This window comes from Capricornis sumatraensis, chromosome 12 (genome assembly GCF_032405125.1).
Source record: "Capricornis sumatraensis isolate serow.1 chromosome 12, serow.2, whole genome shotgun sequence".
Lineage (NCBI taxonomy): Eukaryota > Metazoa > Chordata > Mammalia > Artiodactyla > Bovidae > Capricornis > Capricornis sumatraensis.
In genome coordinates this window covers 46,221,628-46,240,882 of record NC_091080.1, presented here as the reverse complement: position 1 = coordinate 46,240,882, position 19,255 = coordinate 46,221,628, and the positions used below count along the sequence as shown (strand labels likewise).

The 19,255-nt window shown below is 38.9% G+C and overlaps 1 protein-coding gene across 1 annotated transcript in view; it reads left to right on the top strand.

The window, feature by feature from the left end:
• The window catches only part of RNF17 (ring finger protein 17), a 114,968-nt gene that overhangs the window by 64,183 nt on the left and 31,530 nt on the right, over positions 1-19,255 (top strand). Inside the window, exons 19-24 of the mRNA XM_068984543.1 lie at positions 95-215; positions 4,743-4,863; positions 12,729-12,959; positions 13,607-13,757; positions 13,894-14,012; positions 18,992-19,082. Coding sequence (XP_068840644.1) covers positions 95-215; positions 4,743-4,863; positions 12,729-12,959; positions 13,607-13,757; positions 13,894-14,012; positions 18,992-19,082 — 834 coding nt within the window. The remainder of the gene's footprint in view (positions 1-94; positions 216-4,742; positions 4,864-12,728; positions 12,960-13,606; positions 13,758-13,893; positions 14,013-18,991; positions 19,083-19,255) is intronic.

Sequence of the window (19,255 nt, the reverse complement as noted above, 5' to 3'; positions counted from 1 at the left end):
GCAAAGTTTGGTTTTGTACGCATTTAACACTTGAATTCTAAAATAACTATAAGTTAATGTTACTTTCTTAATGATGCAATTTTGTTTGACATAGGCAATTAAATGTAAGCTGGCCTATATTGAACCATATAAAGGGACAATGCAGTGGTCAAAAAATGCTAAAGAAAAATTTGAAGAAAAGACTCAAGATAAGTTCATGACATGTTCCATCATTAGTAAGCTTTCTTCATTTTTATTGGGTGTCAGGTGATCATAATCTTAAATAAGACTAACAGTATGATATATAACATTTTTCAGATCTTATAAATTCAGTGTGTTGTCAATATGAGCTGTGAGAGGTAACATTTATTGAGAACTAGGGACAATGGAATATCTTCTACAGGCCCAAGAGCCTAAAATCAGCACATGAGGCAAATTTCCACTGAAGATCAACTCATCCTCAACATGTCTTCTTGAAAACCCTAAAGCCAGGAGTTAACTTATTTCTCTTTGCCTTTGTGCTGGTCTCTGTCCCTCATCTTGGAGGGATGGATGCTAAGGTTTAATTTTCAGGAAAGCAAAGGGAAATGGGAGATAAATAGAAAATAGGTTTTGTTTTATTTGACTCAGGTGAATTTAACTGTAGGTTCTCAGCTTATTTTGAAAAAAGCTGTTTATCTTTGGAACAGTTTGGGACTGATAACACGGGCTAAGCTCTAGCCCTCAGTTTTGTAACTCAACAAGTTTAATGGCAAAACCTGAGTTTACATGAAGATCTAATATTGATCTCCCTTATAGTGAGTATTCATCATATATTCTACTTCAGGATAGTCATGATTGCTGCCTCAGAATTTCTGGGGGTATTAGGAAATGAGAAGTATATATTCTGTATAGCTTTTCTCAGTTTGAAGAATTGTGAAACATGTATGACCCCAAGGGATTTGGATGGAGGATTCGAAAGCTACTGTTATCAGAGATTTTGATCTTTTCTAGAGCTGTGACCAACACTGGCTGTGTTGATCTGAACAGTACTAGTGCAGGATATATACAACTATGTTTCCTTAGGTTTGACTTATATGGCACTTTCAAAGGCCCTTTTTATGATATCCACTTTTTCATTTAGCAAACCCAAAATATCATGAGATTATTCGACTGTTTTATAATGAAGAAATTGAAGCTTAGAGATCAGTTGCTCAAGGCCACATAACCTAGAAATGATTTAATTATTTAGTTATAACCTAGAATGTGTTAATTCACTTTCTGTAAGATGTTATTCTGATGCAGTAGTTCTGTAGAAGAAGAATATGATATAGGAGTTGTACCCTTAGTCTATAGAGTTGTTGTCTGGCTTTTCTAATATAAATAGTAAATTAAGGGCCTTTTCAGTTCAGTTCAGTCACTCAGTCGTGTCCAACTCTTTGTGACCCCATGAATCACAGCACACCAGGCCTCCCTGTCCATCACCAACTCACAGAGTTCACTCAAACTCATGTCCATTGAGTCAGTGATGCCATCCAGCCATCTCATCCTCTGTCATCCTCTTCTCCTCCTGCCCTCAATCCCTCCCAGCATCAGAGTCTTTTCCAGTGAGTCAACTCTTCACATGAGGTGGCCAGAGTATTGGAGTTTCAGCTTCAGCATCAGTCCTTCCAGTGAATGCCCAGTACTGATCTCCTTTAGGATAGACTGGTTGGATCTCCTTGCAGTCCAAGGGACTCTCAAGAGTCTTCTCCAGCACCACAGTTCAAAAGCATCAGTGCTTCAGCACTCAGCTTTCTTCACAGTCCAACTCTCACATCCATACATGACCACCGGAAAAACCATAGCCTTGACTAGATAGACCTTTGTTGGCAAAGCAATCTCTGCTTTTCAATATGCTGTCTAGGTTGGTCATAACTTTCCTTCCAAGAAATAAATGTCTTTTAATTTCATGGCTGCAGTCACCATCTGCAGTGATTTTGGAGCCCCCAAAATGAAGTCAGCCACTGTTTCCACATCTATTTCCCATGAAGTGATGGGACCATATGCCATGATCTTTGTTTTCTAAATGTTGAGCTTTAGGCCAACTTTTTTGCTCTCCTCCTTCACTTTCATCAAGAGGTTTTTTAGTTCCTCTTCACTTTCTGCCATAAGGGTGGTGTCATCTGCATATCTGAGGTTATTGATATTTCTCCCGGCAGTCTTGATTCCAGCTTGTGCTTCTTCCAGACCAGCATTTCTCATGATGTACTCTGCATAGAAGTTAAATAAGCAAGGTGACAATATACAGCCTTGACGTACTCCTTTTCCCGTTGGGAACCAGTCTGTTGTTCCATGTCCAGTTCTAACTGTTGCTTCCTGACCTGCATATAGGTTTCTCAAGAGGCAGGTCAGGTGGTCTGGTATTCCCATCTCTTTCAGAATTTTCCACAGTTTATTGTGATCCATACAGTCAAAGGCTTTGGCATAGTCAATAAAGCAGAAATAGATGTTTTTCTGGAACTCTCTTGCTTTGTCTATGATCCAGCGGATGTTGGCAATTTGATCTCTGGTTCGTCTGCCTTTTCTAAAACCAGCTTGAACGTCTGGAAGTTCACAGTTCACATATTGCTGAAGCCTGGCTTGAAGAATTTTGAGCATTACTTTACTAGTGTGTGAGATGAGTGCAGTTGTGCGGTAGTTTGGGCATTCTTTGGCATTGCCTTTCTTTGGGATTGGAATGCAAACTGACCTTTTCCAGCCCTGTGGCCACTGCTGAGTTTTCCAAATTTGCTGGCATATTGAGTGCAGCACTTTCACAGCATCATCTTTCAGGATTTGAAATAGCTCAACTGGAATTCCATCATCTCCACTAGCTTTGTTCATAGTGATGCTTTCTAAGGCCCCCTTGACATCACATTCCAGGATATCTGGCTCTAGGTGAGTGGATCACACCATCACGATTATCTGGGTTGTAAAGCTCTTTTCCATACAGTTCTTCTGTGTATTCTTGCCACCTCTTCTTAATATCTTCTGCTTCTGTTAGGTCCATACCGTTTCTGTCTTTTATCGAGCCCATCTTTGCATGAAATGTTCCCTTGGTGTCTCTAATTTTCTTGAAGAGATCTCTAGTCTTTCCCATTCTGTTGTTTGCCTCTAGGGCCTTTTAGTCCTGAGTAACTTGAGCTGACTTTGTCATTATTTAGTCACTCACTTGTGTCCAACTCTTTGCAATCCCATGGACTACAACACGCCAGTCCTCCCTGTCCTTCACCATCTCCCTGATCTTGCTCAAACTCATATCCATTGCGTGACTGATGCCATCCAGCCATCTCGTCCTCTGTTATCCCCTTCTCCTCCTGCCCTCAGTTTTTCCCAGCTTGAGGGTCTTTTCTAAAGAGCTGGCTCTAACTTTAAAGTGCTTTAATTGTCCTTTTAGCTTTCCTCTTGGTATTTTATTTTGTTGGTTTTTAGCTCCTTTGTTTACATGTCTCCTCCCAAGGCTAATCCATGAAGACTTGACTCGGGTTTCTTTCTTGACTCTCCCTTTTTCATTCTCAGTTAATTGTTATGCCAGTAATATCTGAGCACAAGTGTAGTGTATTTGATTTAAGGAGTGACAGAAGGCCCCACTTGACCTAAAACATCTTTTCCTATCAACCTGCACAGTGATGAGATTAGTATATGTTGTTACCTTATAAAACAAAGGACATTTAATTAGGAGCAGAGTAGGTAAGGTGGTGAAGGTATGGAACACAGGAATAGTTGGCCCTCTGGAATAAAGAACTTGTGCAAGGGAAGTATGAATTCAGAGTGCTAAGGGGAACATAGAAGATGAAAATGAGGAGCTTAACTTTATTGAAGGTTCTGAGTTGCTTAGCATTTTGTTTCTAGATAATATATCTGGTCATTAAAAAGTAGTCAGGAATGATTTTTAAACTCTTAGAGGAAAAAGCCTTCCAACAAGTATTCTTATAGCTAGGCAGTGTAGGATGTTACTGCTGATAATAGTTTATCTTTTCATTTGGAATCATCATTCTCTTTGCACCTGCCAGCTACTGCAATTGTATAGAAGTGTAGACATTAGCCAATCTCAGTGCATAGGAGTGTGTGTTTCTTAAAGAAATTTCTCTCACTCCTTCAGCTGCATACTGAGCAGGTTCTCTGTGCTTAAAATAAGTAAATAGGCACATGAGATGTAACTTTACCCTAAGCTGACTCCCTGTTTCTTTTAGGAAATAAGCCTAATAAAAGGTAAAAAGTTAGATGGTTTGTCCTAAAAAAGGAGGGGGAAGAATTGCAGTTAATGCTCTGGGTTGAGTTTTTGTTGTTTGAAGCTTCGTGCCGTTCTCTGTGTGTGTTTACATGCACACATGTGTGTGTCATTCTTAGAAAAGCTGTAAAGCTTCACAAATAAGCACTGGCCTGGATTAATTTTTATTTATATCTTTTGCCCTCTGGAACTTGGCAGAATCCAGTAAAACAGTTTAAAACCACAACAGAACGCTATTGGAATTAATGTATGTCACTGTGTTTTTCTCTGAATCTAAAAGCTTCAAGCTGCTTTTGGTTTATTATAGAACAGTACATAATAACCTAAAATGAAATTTTATTAACATTGGCAGTTCTTTCATGTATGACAAGTGATGTATCTACCCCTAGAGAGAAACGGACATTACTCGGCAGGAGGCCTCATGTATGCAAAATGAAGGAAATTAAGTTCTCAGGTTTTTAAAATTGCTTTGTTTAGTATATTTTGTGATGTATTTATTTCTTTCCCCAAACTAGTCTTAATATTTTTACAGAAATTCTGGAAGATAATGTGCTGTTAGTTGAACTTTTTGATTTTCTTGGTGCTCCTGGAATGATTCCCACCAGTATTAATGACCAGCTAGTCAAAGAAGGCCTAGCATCTTATGAAGTAGGGTAAGTGGACCTGTAAACTTTTATTTTTAGTTGATATGTAACGCTGTTCAGAAGAAGGGAAACTGGCATATCATTCCCCATTGGAGATCTGCTTAGACTATAGATGGGAGTTTTTCCCTATTAATTGGTCAGTAAAATGAGAAGAAAAAATAACTGGAGTCTTTAGTCTAGGCAGGAGTAGAGTGGCTTTTTTATTCATCCCTATGGGGCTCTACAACAAGAATGGTTCCTGAAGATAGAGGGTGCATCTGAGAAAAGGAGACTGACATTTTATTTTAGGTGGGATGTCTGCTTAGGTGGCCTCTTGAACCGTTTGTGAAGACAGTCAGGAAGAGAAACGGCAGGGTAGAGAGTGAGCAAAATAGTAGAGTAGCCTGCATTCTCATCTGGAGAAATAGGAATTTTTCCTGGGTGCAAGTGGATACTTTAAAGAGGAAGCAGACTTGACCATTGTGCTTTTACCCAGGATAGGTGTGGTTAAAAGGCCTGTCCTGGTTAAAAGCCTTGTGGTTGAGGCGACCCAGAAGCAGAAGGGCAGAGTGGTGGTAGGAAAGATGGGAGGGTTTAAAGTCAGGACACAGCAGTTCTTCTATGGTAGGGACTTGTGCAAGGCAGTGGCCCCTGAGGGGTTTCCTGAAGAACTCCATCACACAGCCCTTAAGAAAGCCAGTATTTGAGTACACCCACAGTGATGCCTGTCTGGGTATGCCAGAGAAGCAGCGACACCGAGCAGAGGTCTGTCGTGACGTGGCCAGTGTGTGGTCTGGCTCTGCCTCCCTCCCCGCCCCGCCCCTACCCCCACCCAACACTGGTGGAACCAGAAGTAGTAGAGAGGGCTGGCCTTTTCCACTATAGGTCCTAAGCATGGGAAGGAGAGAAAGGAGAAGAAATATTTAAATGTATTGGACTGAGTTTTCTTTTGTTTTTACATAGGGTTATGAAATATACAACATACAATTTTTAAAGTTCACCCTTTTTAGGTAGAGTTATGAGTTTTGATAAACACATATAATCACGCAGCTGTCATTACAGTCAAGTTGCAGACTATTTTCATGACTCCTCAAAGTTCACTTTGTTTCTTTATGTAGTGAGTCTCCTTCCTCCATACCTAGTCCTTGGCAGCTACTGATCAAATTTCTGTCTCCATAGTTTTGTCTTTTCCACACATTCATATAAATGGAGTCATATAATACTTGGCCTTTTTGTGTCTTGCTTTTCCATTTGGTCACAAAGAGTCGGACACAACTGAGTGACTAAACAACAACAACCTTTCCATTTAGCATAATGTTTTTGAGATTAGGTCATGTTGCCTACACCTGTAGTTCTCATTGCTTTGCTCACTTGTATTTCATTGTATGGATGCACCATAATATTATGTGTTTACCAATTGATGGACATTTGGGCTATTTCCAGTTTGGGGAAACTTCGTGAATAAAGCTGCTGTAAATATTTGCATACAGATGTTTGTGTAGCTATATGTATGTATGCAAAATTGCTGTTTGTAAGGTAAATTTATTTCTACCTTTATGAGAACCTGCCAAATGTTTATGAGAGTTTTATTGTTCTCCATTCTTGCTAGCACTTGATTTTGTCATTTTATATTAGCCCTTCTTATAGGAGTATAGTGGTTTTCATCTTAATTTCCATGAGTTTGAGTGAACTCTGGGAGTTGGTGATGGACAGGGAGGCCTCGTGTGCTGCAGTTCATGGGGTCGCAAAGAGTCAGACATGACTGAGTAACTAAACTGAACTGAACTGAATGACATTAAAGATCTTAACATGTGCTTATTTACCATCTGTATCTCTTCTTTGGTGAAGTATCTTTTCAGATGTTTTGCCCTTTTTAAAAACTGTTGCTTATTATTATTGAAATATGAGAGCTCTTTATATATTCTAGACATGTCTTTCATTAGGCATGTACTTTGCAAATACTTTCTTCTAATCTGGCTTCTTAAGGTGTCTTTTAAAGAGCCGAAGGTTCTGGTTTTAAAGTTCAGTTTGGCAATTTTTTCTTTTATAATTCAGGCATTTTGTGTTTAGCTGAGAAATCTTTGCCTAAGCCAAGGTTGTAAAGATTTTCTCCTATGTATTCTTCCTTATGTTTTATAGTTACATGTTTCATATTTAGGGTTGTCATCCTTTTTATTTTGTTAAATAGACTATTTTTTGTAGCCATTTTAGGTCCAGAACATGAAGTGGAAAGAACAGAGTTCCTTTATGCTTCTGCCCCCACATAGACACAGCCTCCCCACCGTTATCAACCAGCAAAGTGGTGTATTTACAAGGAACAGTGAAATTCTGTTAGCATGTCAGAATCATCAAAGTCCAAAGTTTGGGTTACTGTATGTATATTGTGTGGGTTTGGACATTATGTAGTGACTTGAATATACCATTGTAGTGTCATACAGAGTATTTCCATTGTCCTGAAAATCTGTGAGAGCCTAACATTGAGTATTTCCACTGTCCTGAAAATCTGTGAGAGCCTAACATTCTTCCCTCCCCTCTAGCTAATGGCAAACACTGATCATTTTATCGCCTCCATAGTTGTGTCTTTTCCACAGTGGAATCATATAGTATGTAGCCTTCTCAGATTGGCTTCTTTCATTTAGTAATATGCTTTTAAGGTTCCTCTGTGTCTTTGTCTGGCTTGATAGCTCATTGCTTTTTAGCACTGAATAATATTCCATTGTCTGGTTGTATCACAGTTTGTTTATTCAATCACTTACTGAAGGACATCTTGGGTGCTTCTGCTGAGAACAGGACACTCTCCACTTGTGGGGAGAGTGGAGGCGACATACAGAGAGTGGAGGTGACACCCACTTTGGGCGTGTTGTGTGAGGTCCTGTATCTGTTAAAGCAGAGGGAGGATCCCCAGGAAGCAAAGCATTGCAGTGATCGGTGAGCTGTAGGTCATGCCCTTGGCCGGAGGACCGCAGGGCTCACGTGGTGGAGCCTCAGGAGCAGGCATGGCAGTAGCTAAGAAAGCAGGGTGAAGAGAGAGGCAGGCATGATTCCTCACTCCCAAATGCTCGTCCTTGTACTTGTCAACAGGCAAATCCAAGGTTCATGGGTCAGCCTGAAATTTGTACATTTGGGAGGCCCCCATTCAGGAAAAGTATGCAAAATTATAACATTTATGTAGACTGTTAAAAGAAATCAACAAATTACAGATTTTCAAAAGTTGACAAATACTATGAATATTAGAAAATTCAGAATCACCTGTAAAATACCTTTACAGATTTTTTAACTGTATACTGTACCACATGAAATGGCAGATTTGGTGATATTTCCTTTGGCAGGAACAGAAAAGTAAATGTCTTTTCTGTAGTGTGGTTGATTGAAATTTGTTTATTGGTAACTTTTTAAAGTTTTTTTTTAGAACCATAGCTTAGTTATTAGTAGTGTCATATAAATTTCTAAAAATCATAGTTAATTTTAGGTGAATATTATTTCTTTTATGTATTATATATACATTGTGTGCTGTGCTTAGTCGCTCACTTGTGTCCGACTGTTTGCGACCCTATGGACTGTAGCCTGCCAGGCTCCTCTGTCCATGGGGATTCTCCAGTCAAGAATACTGGAGTGAGTTGCCATGCCCTCCTCCAGGGGATCTTCCCGACCCAGGGATCAAACCCAGGTCTCCCACATTGCAGGTGGATTCTTTACCATCTGAGCCACCAGGGAAGCCCAAGAATACTAGAGTGAGTATGCTGTCTCTTCTGCAGGGGATCTTCCTGACCCAGGAATAGAACCAGGATCTCCTGCATTGCAGGTGGATTCTTTACCAGCTGAGCCACCAATGATTGGAGAGCCTCAACTGGCCTCAGGCATTTTCTTCAAAGTGGAAATAGGTGCCAAATTTGTAAACAGAAAGCTCCCCACATTAGCAGATGCAAACTAGTATATATAGAATGGATAAACAAGGTCTTACTGTATAGCACAGGGACATATATTCAGTATCCTGAGATAAACATGATGAAAAGAATATGAAAAAATTATGTATATGTATAACTGAATCGCTTTACTGGATAGCAGAAATTAACATTGTAAATAACCTACACTTCAATAAAAGAAAAAAAGAAAGCTCCCCATGGGTTTCCCCTTCCCTACGTACAATGTGCCCCCTCACAACTGCACTCATTCTAGTCACTTTTCTGGTTCCTATGGGCACCTGTGCTTGTGTTAAAGATGCCTGCTTGCACCCCCTTTTTGCATTGCATCAAGTGTCAGGGCTTCCTGGAACAGGTCTATGGGTCAGAATATGGTGATTTGTGATTCTGTAAAGATTTAAGGACTGCTGGAGGGAACACACCTCTTAGAGCTGCTCTCCTCAAAGCCCTGTTCTTTGCAGGTTTAAGGGTTATCTCTTGAGATTGTAATCTGTTACATCATTATACCTGCATAATATTTACTTATATCCATTATATCTACATATATATATTATATATACATTATGTATATAATATTCAAGACACTTCAAGTTTTATTTTAATGAATCTTTAATATAGTTTAAACTGATATTTATTAATGTATTGATTTAATTCACTTATTAATAGGGTAACCCTAATTCTTGTCCAAACTGGGACATGTTTAAGTATAAAAAAGAAGACACCAGATTAACAAACATATAGTGGCTCACTGTATTCATTAAATAGTTTGTCTCCAGCGTCCTCCTCATAGTGGTATATTTGCTTTATATTGAACCTTATATTTTCATGTTGTTACATTAAAGGTCTTAGGAGTATTTCTGAAATCCATTCCCATACCAAGATTGCTAGCAGTAGCGTAACTCCACAGGGAAGTGGTAGTCAACCACAAAACTGTATCCCACTAAATCCAAACTAAATGTGTTTCAAAGTCAACTCCCCTTAGCCAAGCCACTGGAATACTTAGACCAAAAAATGAGAGTAGGAGTCAGTGATCTTAACTAATTTAAGTTAAAATACTTACTGTTGAAAATATTGACATAAATCACAGCAAGATCCTCTATGACCTACCTCCTGCAGTAATGGAAATAAAAACAAAAATAAACAAATGGGACCTAATTAAACTTGAAAGATTTTGCACAACAAAGGAAACCATAAACAAGATGAAAAGAGAACCTTCAGAATAGGAGAAAATAATTGCAAATGAAGCAACTGACAAAGGATTAATCTCAAAATAGACAAATAGTTCGTGCCGTTCAACATCAGAAAAGCAAAGAACCTAATCAGAGAATGGGCACAAGACCAAAGCAGACATTTATTTCCTCAAATAAGACATCCAGATGGCTAATAAACACATCAAAAAAAGCTCAACATTGCTCATTATTAGAGAAATGCAAATTAAAACTACAGTGAGGTCACCATACACCCGTCAGAATGGTCATCATCAGAAAATCTGCTAACAGTAAATGCTGGAGAGAATGTGGAGAAAAGGGAAACCTCTTATATGCTGGTGTGAATGTAAATTGATAACAGCCACTATGGAGAACAGTATGCCAATTTCTTAAAAAACTAGGAATGAAACTGCCATATGACCCAACAGTCCCACTATTGGGCATATACCCTGAGAAAACCATAATTGAAAAAGATATATGTACCCCAGTGTTCATTGCAGCACTGTTTACAATAGCCTGGACATCGAAGTAACCTAGATGTCTATCGACAGGTAAATGGATAAAGAAGTTGTGGTACATGTATACAATGGAATATTACTCAGCCGTAAAAAGGAATGAATTTGAGTCAGTTCTAATGAGGTAGATGAACCTAGGACCTGTTAGACAGAGTGAAGTAAGTCAGAAAAGAAAAAAACATACCATATATTATCACATATATATGAGATCTAGAAAAATGGTACCCATGAACCCATTTGCAGGGCAGGAATAGAGACTCAGACACAATGAACAGACTTATGGACATAGTGGGGCAAGGAGAGGGTGGGGTAAATTGAGAGAGTAGCATTGAAATATGTACATTACCATTTGTAAAATGGATTGGTGATGGGAAGTTGCTAAATAGTGCAGAGAGCTCAGCCTGGAGCTGTGTGACAAACTAGAGGGATCGGACGGGGAGGGAGGTTCAAGACAGAGGAAACGTGAATACCTACAGCTGATTCATGTTGATGTATGGCAGAAATCAACACAACATTGTAAAGCAGTTGTTCTCTGATTAAAAATAATTGAGGCAGGGGAAGCACATTGCTTTGCAAACCTTCCCGGGGAACCAGTTATTGTAAACCCACCCTACTCCTCTGGCAGCCCCAGTCAGTTTCCTTGCCCTTCAATACCCAGATTGCTGATTCCTACTGATTCCTGCAAAACAGTCTTACTGTTTCCACTGTATCTGTTCTATGTGTGTGTTAGTTGTTCAGTTGTGTTCAACTCTCTGTGACCCCATGGACTGTAGCCCACCAGGCTTCTCTGTCCATGGGATTCTCTAGGCAGCAATACTGGAGTGGGTTGCCATGCCCTCCTCCAGATGATTGTATCTGTTGCCTGTCCTCAAATTAGAACATGAGTTTCCCTTGATCAGTGTTTTCCCTGAGCACCTAAGGATTAAGAAGAAAGGAAGTGTGAAGTCCCACAGTTCAGTCTGTTGGGGTCACCTGTATCATACATGCACACTATCATTTATAAAATAAAACATAATGTTTCCCAAATAATCTGGCCTCTGTGCTTCAAGGTTCATGCCATGTCCTATTTATGCCAAAGCTACATATTTTTCCTTTGGTTTCTGGAATGCATCCCTAACTCCTGCTTGTCCTTTTAAAATCTCAATTGAAATGTCACTTAATCAGAGAAACCTTCTCCAGCTCCAAGACTAGGTTAGATTTCATTGGCCTATGCCCTTGTTCTTTGAAATTTATTTTTTGTATAATTATGTAATCACTCACTATCATAATACCATAAGATCCTGGAGGACTGGACCCTGTTTATTTTGTCCACTGCTGTATCTCTGGAACCTAGGTCTCTTGGCTCACAGTATGTACCCAGTAAATATTAATTGAATGAAAGAAATAAGTATCAGGGTCTGGAGCGTAGAAGAGAGAGAGACCTGATTGGGTGATTCAGATGGGGAGTAAACATATACATGGTAAATGAGTCCATCATTTTCATCAATCATCTCAATCTCCATAGATGAACATGCAACTCTAAGCATTATCATTTACAGGAGAGAGAAGCCCAGAAAAATGGTAGATCAAGAGCCTGAGATTAGAGAAAAACCAGGAACCAAAGAAAGAGAACATTTCAAGAAGGCAAAAGTAGCTAGTTTAGGCTCAGAGTTCATGTCAAATAAGGACCAAAAACTATCCAATAGATTCAGAAGGAAAAACTTAGCCCCTCTGGTTAGCACAATCTCCAGTTTATTATGAAAGAACTTAAGATTTTTCCTTTGAAGAAATTTTGCCATTAATTATCTGTGATGAGATTCTGAACTATTCAGATTAAATGTTCTAAACACTTAATTCAGTAATTTTGCTTGTTAACAGATTTTAAAATAACAATTGTTTTCCACTTGTATTCTCATTGACAAACAGTTTGATAACTTTTAGGCAAAGAGAAATATTCAAGTTACCAAAAAAAATCCTGAATAATTCTTTTCTTTTGTGAGTACAAAATATCAGTAAGGAATGATGAAATTATTAGCACACTTGGTATTTTAAACTGTTTTTAAAGTAGAAACCGTGGATTTTACATGTTTTTTTTTCCTTTTTGTCCTTTGTTAGTCATTAAGAACTCTTTTTAAAAAAGACTAAAATTGCTGTTAATATCAAAACTGCAAAGCAGTGAATCATAACTAAAACTTGTTCATCTCTAGATCTAACCAAATACAAGCATAAATATTTTGTAAACTATGCATATTGTTAATGGTTTTTTTTTTCAGATACACCCTCAAAGATAATTCTAAAAAGCATATTGAAGTATGGGATCCTTCTCCAGAAGAAATTATTTCAAATGAAGTAAACAACTTAATAAATCCTCTGTTTGCAAAATCTCTACCTAGTGAGGATCTGCAGTCACTTTATAATAAGGAACTGCCTGTGCACATCTGCAATATAGTGTCTCCTGAGAAGATCTATGTTCAGTGGTTATTAACAGAAAACTTGCTTCATAGGTATAACATCCAAGGAAAATTGTGCATATAGTTTATTCTCTTTTCTGTATTTTATTTCAAAGATCTAGAACTCATAAATGCAGAGTTCTTGTTTTAAAAGTACAAAATTATTTCGGCTAAATAGTCACTTAAAAACTAGTTAACAGTATACAAATAGTATATTAACTGATTATTTTTATTGTATTAAGATTTATATATTCCACAAAGGCTTATTGAGCACCTATTATTTGACAGCCAGTATTATAGCTGTTGGGGAAACAGTGATAAAAACATTGGACAAGTTTGTGCAGTCATGGAGCTTACGTTCTAGTAGAGGGAATGACAATGAACAAAGAAAGTTACCTACAGCAGGAGATAATGATGAAGATGAGAAAAATAAAGCAGCTGGGCAGGAAGACCTCACAGAGTCAGTGACACTTGAGATAAATCCTCAAGGCAGTGAGGAAGCGAGCCTTGAAGATGCCTGGGGGGCACTCATGTCAGGCAGAGGAAAGAGCTAGTTCAAGACCCTGCAGTAGAAATGTGCTCAGGTGCTCAAGGAGGAAGGAGGCATCCAGTTTGTTTGGAATAGAATGAGGGAGGGAGGTCAGAGAATTGTACGTTATAAGAAAGTTTCAGAGAGGTAAAAAATTTTTTTCTTTACATAGTTTAGGAGAAAAGATGGTTGCTGCTTATGAAAACTCAAAATGGGAACCTGTTAAATGGGAAAATGATATGCACTGTGCTGTTAATATCCCAGATAAAAATCAGTGGCGAAGGGGCCAGATCATCAGAATGGTTACAGACACATTGGTAGAGGTAAATGCAGAGTTAAAAATATAATCAAGAAAGAAAATGCATTTTGTATTTTCATGCAATTTTTATTACGCTTTTCAGTTTGTAAAAAAAATTAAAGCGTTATTTTTCCATAGACTTAAAGTTATTGTTTTCATAGGTCTTGCTGTATGACGTGGGTGTTGAACTAGTAGTGAACATTAACTGTTTAAGAGAACTTCAAGAAAACCTAAAGACAATGGGAAGATTATCTTTGGAATGCTCTCTTGTTGATATAAGGTAGTTTTTAGCTGAGTAAGATTTCTTATTACTGAATATGATTTTAAATATTTTTCTGTTTGGATTCTGATCTGTTTTTATTTTGCTGACATATTCTGAAATTTTCATAAAGATCTAGTTAATTTTAAGGTTTTGGGAAGCAGGAAGGAAAAAATACGAAGCACATAAACTTCGGTGATATTGAGATAGAGATAGGTGAGTACAACAGGTACTAGATAGATTAAGTTCAAACTGTTAAAAAAGAAACTTGAGACACAAATGAAGATAGGAATAAAAAATAAAGTTTCTGCTGAAAAGTCTACTCACTGCCTTGTAGGGATTCCCATATACATAACAAGATGTTTTTCTCTTGCTGCTCTTAGGATTTTTTCTTTATCCTTAGCTTTTACCACTCTAATTATAATGTGTCTTGACGTGATCCTTTGGATTCATCTTTTTAGAACTCTCTTGGGTTTCCTAGACCTGGGTATCTGTTTGCTTCCCCAGATTAGGGAAATTTTAGCCACTTTTCAAATAATTTTTCTGGTTCTTTATCTCCTTCTTCATCTCGGATTCCTATAATGCAAATGTTATTCCACTTCTTGTTGCCTCCAAAGTTCCTTAAGTTATCTTCTTTTTTTGTTGTTGTTGCTGTCGGGGTGAGTTCCACTGCTTTGTCTTCTGCTTGCTGATTTGCTCTTCATCCTCATCCAGTCTGCTATTGAACCCCTCTAGTGCATTTTTCTTTCAGTTACAACTTCTGTTTGGTGCTTTCTTATGCTTTCTACCTCTTTATTGTTGTTCTCATGGTGTTCTTCCATTTTTCTTCTGAGTTTGCATGCGTACTGAGTCACTTCAGTAGTATCCAACTCTTTGTGACCCCATAGACTGCAGTCCATCAAGCTCCTCTGTCCATGGGATTCTCCAGGCAAAAATAATGGAGTGGGTTGCCAAGCTGTCCTCTAGGGGATCTTCCCAACCCAGGGATCGAACCCGCGTCTCTTGTATCTCCTGCATTGGCAGGCGGATTCTTTTACCACTGGCACCCCCTGGGAAGCCTCACCTGAGTTTGGTAAGCATCTTTATGATTACTTTTCAGTCTCTATCAGGGAGATTGCTTATCACTGTTTTGTTTAGTTCTTTTTCTGATGTTTTAATCTTAGTCTTTTGGCTAGAGCATATTCCTCTCTCTCATTTTGCCTAGTCCTCTGTCTGTTTCTACACAGTAGGTAAATCAATTGTTTCTTCCAGTCTTGGCAGAGTGGCCTTATGTAGGAGATGCCTAGTGGGACTCAGGGGTACGATCCTGCCTGGCCACCACAGCCTGGCACTCTAGGGGTGACCCCTCTGTGGGTATCTCCTTCTGTGGCTGCAAGGCTGCAGCAGCAGCTGGGCACTGGTGGACAGACCTTTTGTTTGGGTGGCTCTGAGGTCCAGCTGAGGCTCAGGAGTGGAGTGGGCAGAGCTTTCAGCATGGGAGACCCGTTGGTGCTGACAGGTTAGAGGGAGAATTCCAGTACTGGTGAGAGCAAGGTAGCCAGAGATAACAAAAAAAGTTCCTGCCAGTGTCTCCATCCCTGGGAGACATCCCAGCTGGTTCCTGTCTCCAGCAGATGCTTTAAGATTTAGTAAGAGGGTCCTCTTTATATGTTGTCCATGCACTTTTCAGTGTGGTGTTTTTACACTTGTTTTTAGGTTGAGTCTGGGCACAGGCCCTTTAAGAACAATCTTTCTGTTCTCTGTTCTTCTCTAGTTTTCCTGGTCATATTCCCTGTTGGATTTCAAAGCCAGGTGTTTTGGGAATCTCTCCTGTGTAGAATCTAGGGGTTTAGGTGTCTCATGTAGAGCGCAAATCCCTGGCTCCTCAGAGAAGAGACTCATATCTTTGTGATTCCTCCTGATTATGGATCACAGCAGCTGGGGTGTGGGTCTTTACCTGGCAAGAATGTGTCTCTGCCTCTCCTACCTTTCTTGATGCTGTCCTTTTACCCTCTGTTGTGGAGGCTCTACCCTCTGTTCATTGATAGAACAGAATTCTATCAATCCCTTTACCATACCCAACATGGTAGAGAATGCATTCCTGTAGACACCTTGAATCTGATGACTTAAGGACTACAGTGGAACACCACCATTTCAAGAGTGGAATAATAGCCTTAAGCATGTCTGGACCATGTATTATTAATGGCCTTAACAGGCATTATTTTGCTTAATCATCACAGCAAACCTTTAAGCTATGACTAAGGTATTATTTAAAGACAAGAAAATTGAGTCTTCAAGAGGTTAAATATTTTATATTCCAGAGTAATACATCTAACTGTTGAACTGGGATTATAAGAGTTCCAATCCTAGAACCAGCATACTAACCACTTATGTTTTACTACCCTTCTGAGAAATTTTTTTGTATAGATTTCGTTTTCTTGTGGTAAAGTATACCCTAACATAAAATTTACCACTTTTAAGTTTACAATTCCATCAGTTCAGTCACTCAGTTGTGTCTGACTCTTTGCAATCCCATAGACTACAGCACACCAGGCTTCTCTGTCCATCACCAATTCCCGGAGCTTACTCAGACTCATGTCCATCAAGTCGGTGATGCCATCCAACCATCTCATTCTCTGTCGACCCCTTCTCCTCCTGCCTTCCAATCTTACCCAGCATCAGGGTCTTTTCCAGTGAGTCTCTTCTTCCCGTCAGGTATCCAGAGTATTGGAGCTTCAGTTTCCACATCAGTCCTTTCAGGAATATTCAGGACTGATTTCCTTTAGGATTGATTGGTTGGATCTCCTTGCAGTCCAAGGGACTCTCAAGAGTCTTCTCCAACACCACAGTTCAAAGGCATCAATTCTGTGGCCCTCAGCTTTCTTTTTTATGGTCCACCTCTCCCATTCATACATGACTATTGAAAAAACCACAGCTTTGATTAAGACGGACCTTTGTCAGCAAAATGATGTCTCTTCTTTTTAATATGCTGTCTAGGTTTGTCTGTCATAGCTTTTCTTCCAAGGAGCAAGCATTTTTAATTTCATGGCTGCAGTCACCATCTGCAGTGATTTTGAGCCCAAGAAAATAAAATGTGTCACTGTTTCCATTATTTCCCCATCTATTTGCCATGAAGTGATGGGACCAGATGCCGTAATCTTAGTTTTCTGAATGTTGAGCTTTAAGCCAACTTTTTCACTCTCCTCTTTTACTTTCATCAAGAGATTCTTTAGTTCCTCTTCACTTACTGCCATAAGGGTGGTGTCATTTGCATATCTGAGGTTATTGATATTTCTCCCAGAAATCTTGATTCCACCTTGTGCTTCATCCAGCCCAACATTTCACATGATGGAACAACGGACTGGTTCCGAGGAGTACATCAAGGCTGTATATTGTCACACTGCTTAATTTAACTTATATGCAGAGTACATCATGCGACATGCAAGATATCCAAAAGTTAATATTTTAAAATGTATGTTCATAATAGGTCATAGAAAACCTTAATGTTGTATGTATACTGATACTATCTGTATACTATCATAAATAAAAAACCATAACTAATTCAAGAAGTCACTGATAATATAAGTTTCTTAGCTGATAAGAGCACTGTTTAGGCTTCATAATAAATAGTTTTGCTAAATCCTATTTGGTCAAACTACATACACAGATGATGTCATTAGTTCACTCATGTAAACCATCTAATGTGAAAAGATTTGCCAGATTGATTCTTTACTCAGAGGATGGGGCAAGTCTGATGAAACTCCATCCATATCTCTTTAGTGGTGCATGTGGGATAAGTAACTTCAGTCGTGGCTGACCCTGTGACCCCATGAACTGTAGACCACCAGGCTCCTCTGTCCATGGGATTCCCCAGGCAAGAATACTGGAGTGGGTTGCCATGCCATCCTCCAAGGGTACTTGTTTATTCTGTGGACATGGATTTCATGGTTAGAAACATCTAAAGTCACTCAGTTTCCACTCTGCAAACTAAAATAGATGGTGAAATTGATATTCTGGTCTTCATTGATCTGTCAAGTATTTATTGAACATTTTTCAACCATGAATATTAAAACTAATTTTTTATAAATGAAGCTAATATTCATAGTAGCAATTCATATTAGCTTTAAATTCCAGAAAAAAATCTTCCAAAAATATTTGGGCAGAGAAATCATCATTACAAAGGGGCTGTTCTATTTGTATTTCCATTACGAATTTTTGGTGTGCCTTCTGTGTGAACTATCCTAGGCATTGGAGATATGATGGACTAAGACACAATACATGTAAAACATACAACACATAGTATACAGATGGCCCCTTGAACAACACAGGTTTGAACTTCACAGGTCCTCTTATACGTAGTTTGGCACTAGTGACACATCTGTGGTTGGTTGTATCTGAGAGCAGAACTGCCTTATGGAGGGCCAGCTGTAAAGTTATACACAGGTTTTTGACTGCATGGAGGGTCAGCACCCCTAACCCCACATTATTCAAGGGTCAAATGTGCGTACACATAACATATATCCCTGCTATCTGAGTTTATGGTGTAATTAGCCCTGGGTCAGGAAGATCCCCTGGAGGAGGGAGTCCACTCCAGTGTTCTTGCTGGAAGAATACCATAGACAGAGGGCCCTGGCAGGCTACAGTTCATGAGATTGCAAAGAGTCAGACATGACTAAGTGACTAACACTTCTAACTTTCACTTTTTTTCAGCACATATGAAATGTATATAATAGCTTTAGAAAGCTTAAAGCATACTTAAATTTTAAGAGTTCTCAGTGCAGCCTCAGAACAGATGTATATAAATAACTTAGCATGTAATTTGGGCTGTAAGGAGACTAAAGGGATGAAAAAAAGGCTATGAAAATGGGGAAGAAATTTAAGAAAATTATACAAAGCCATGTTTAAATTGATTTCTCACTATGTATGTTGTTGATTCAAATATATATGTATATGAAGATTCTTTTATGTTTCTTTATCCTATACTATTTGTTGTAAGACAAGGTGTCATTTTTTTATTTTAGACCAACAGGTGGGAGTGACAAGTGGACAGCGACAGCCTGTGACTGCCTCTCATTGTACCTCACTGGAGCTGTAGCAACCATTATCATACAGGTGTGTGACAAGGTAAACAGGTAAAGTAGATATGTTTTGGTTATTTCATTGGTGTTTTGTATAGGTCCATTTATTTTGTTAAGAAAATAATAGCTGTTTGGAATTTTTTTTTTTTGGCTGCATGGCACATGGGATCTTAGTTCCCCGACTAGAGATCAGACTTGGGCCCCTTG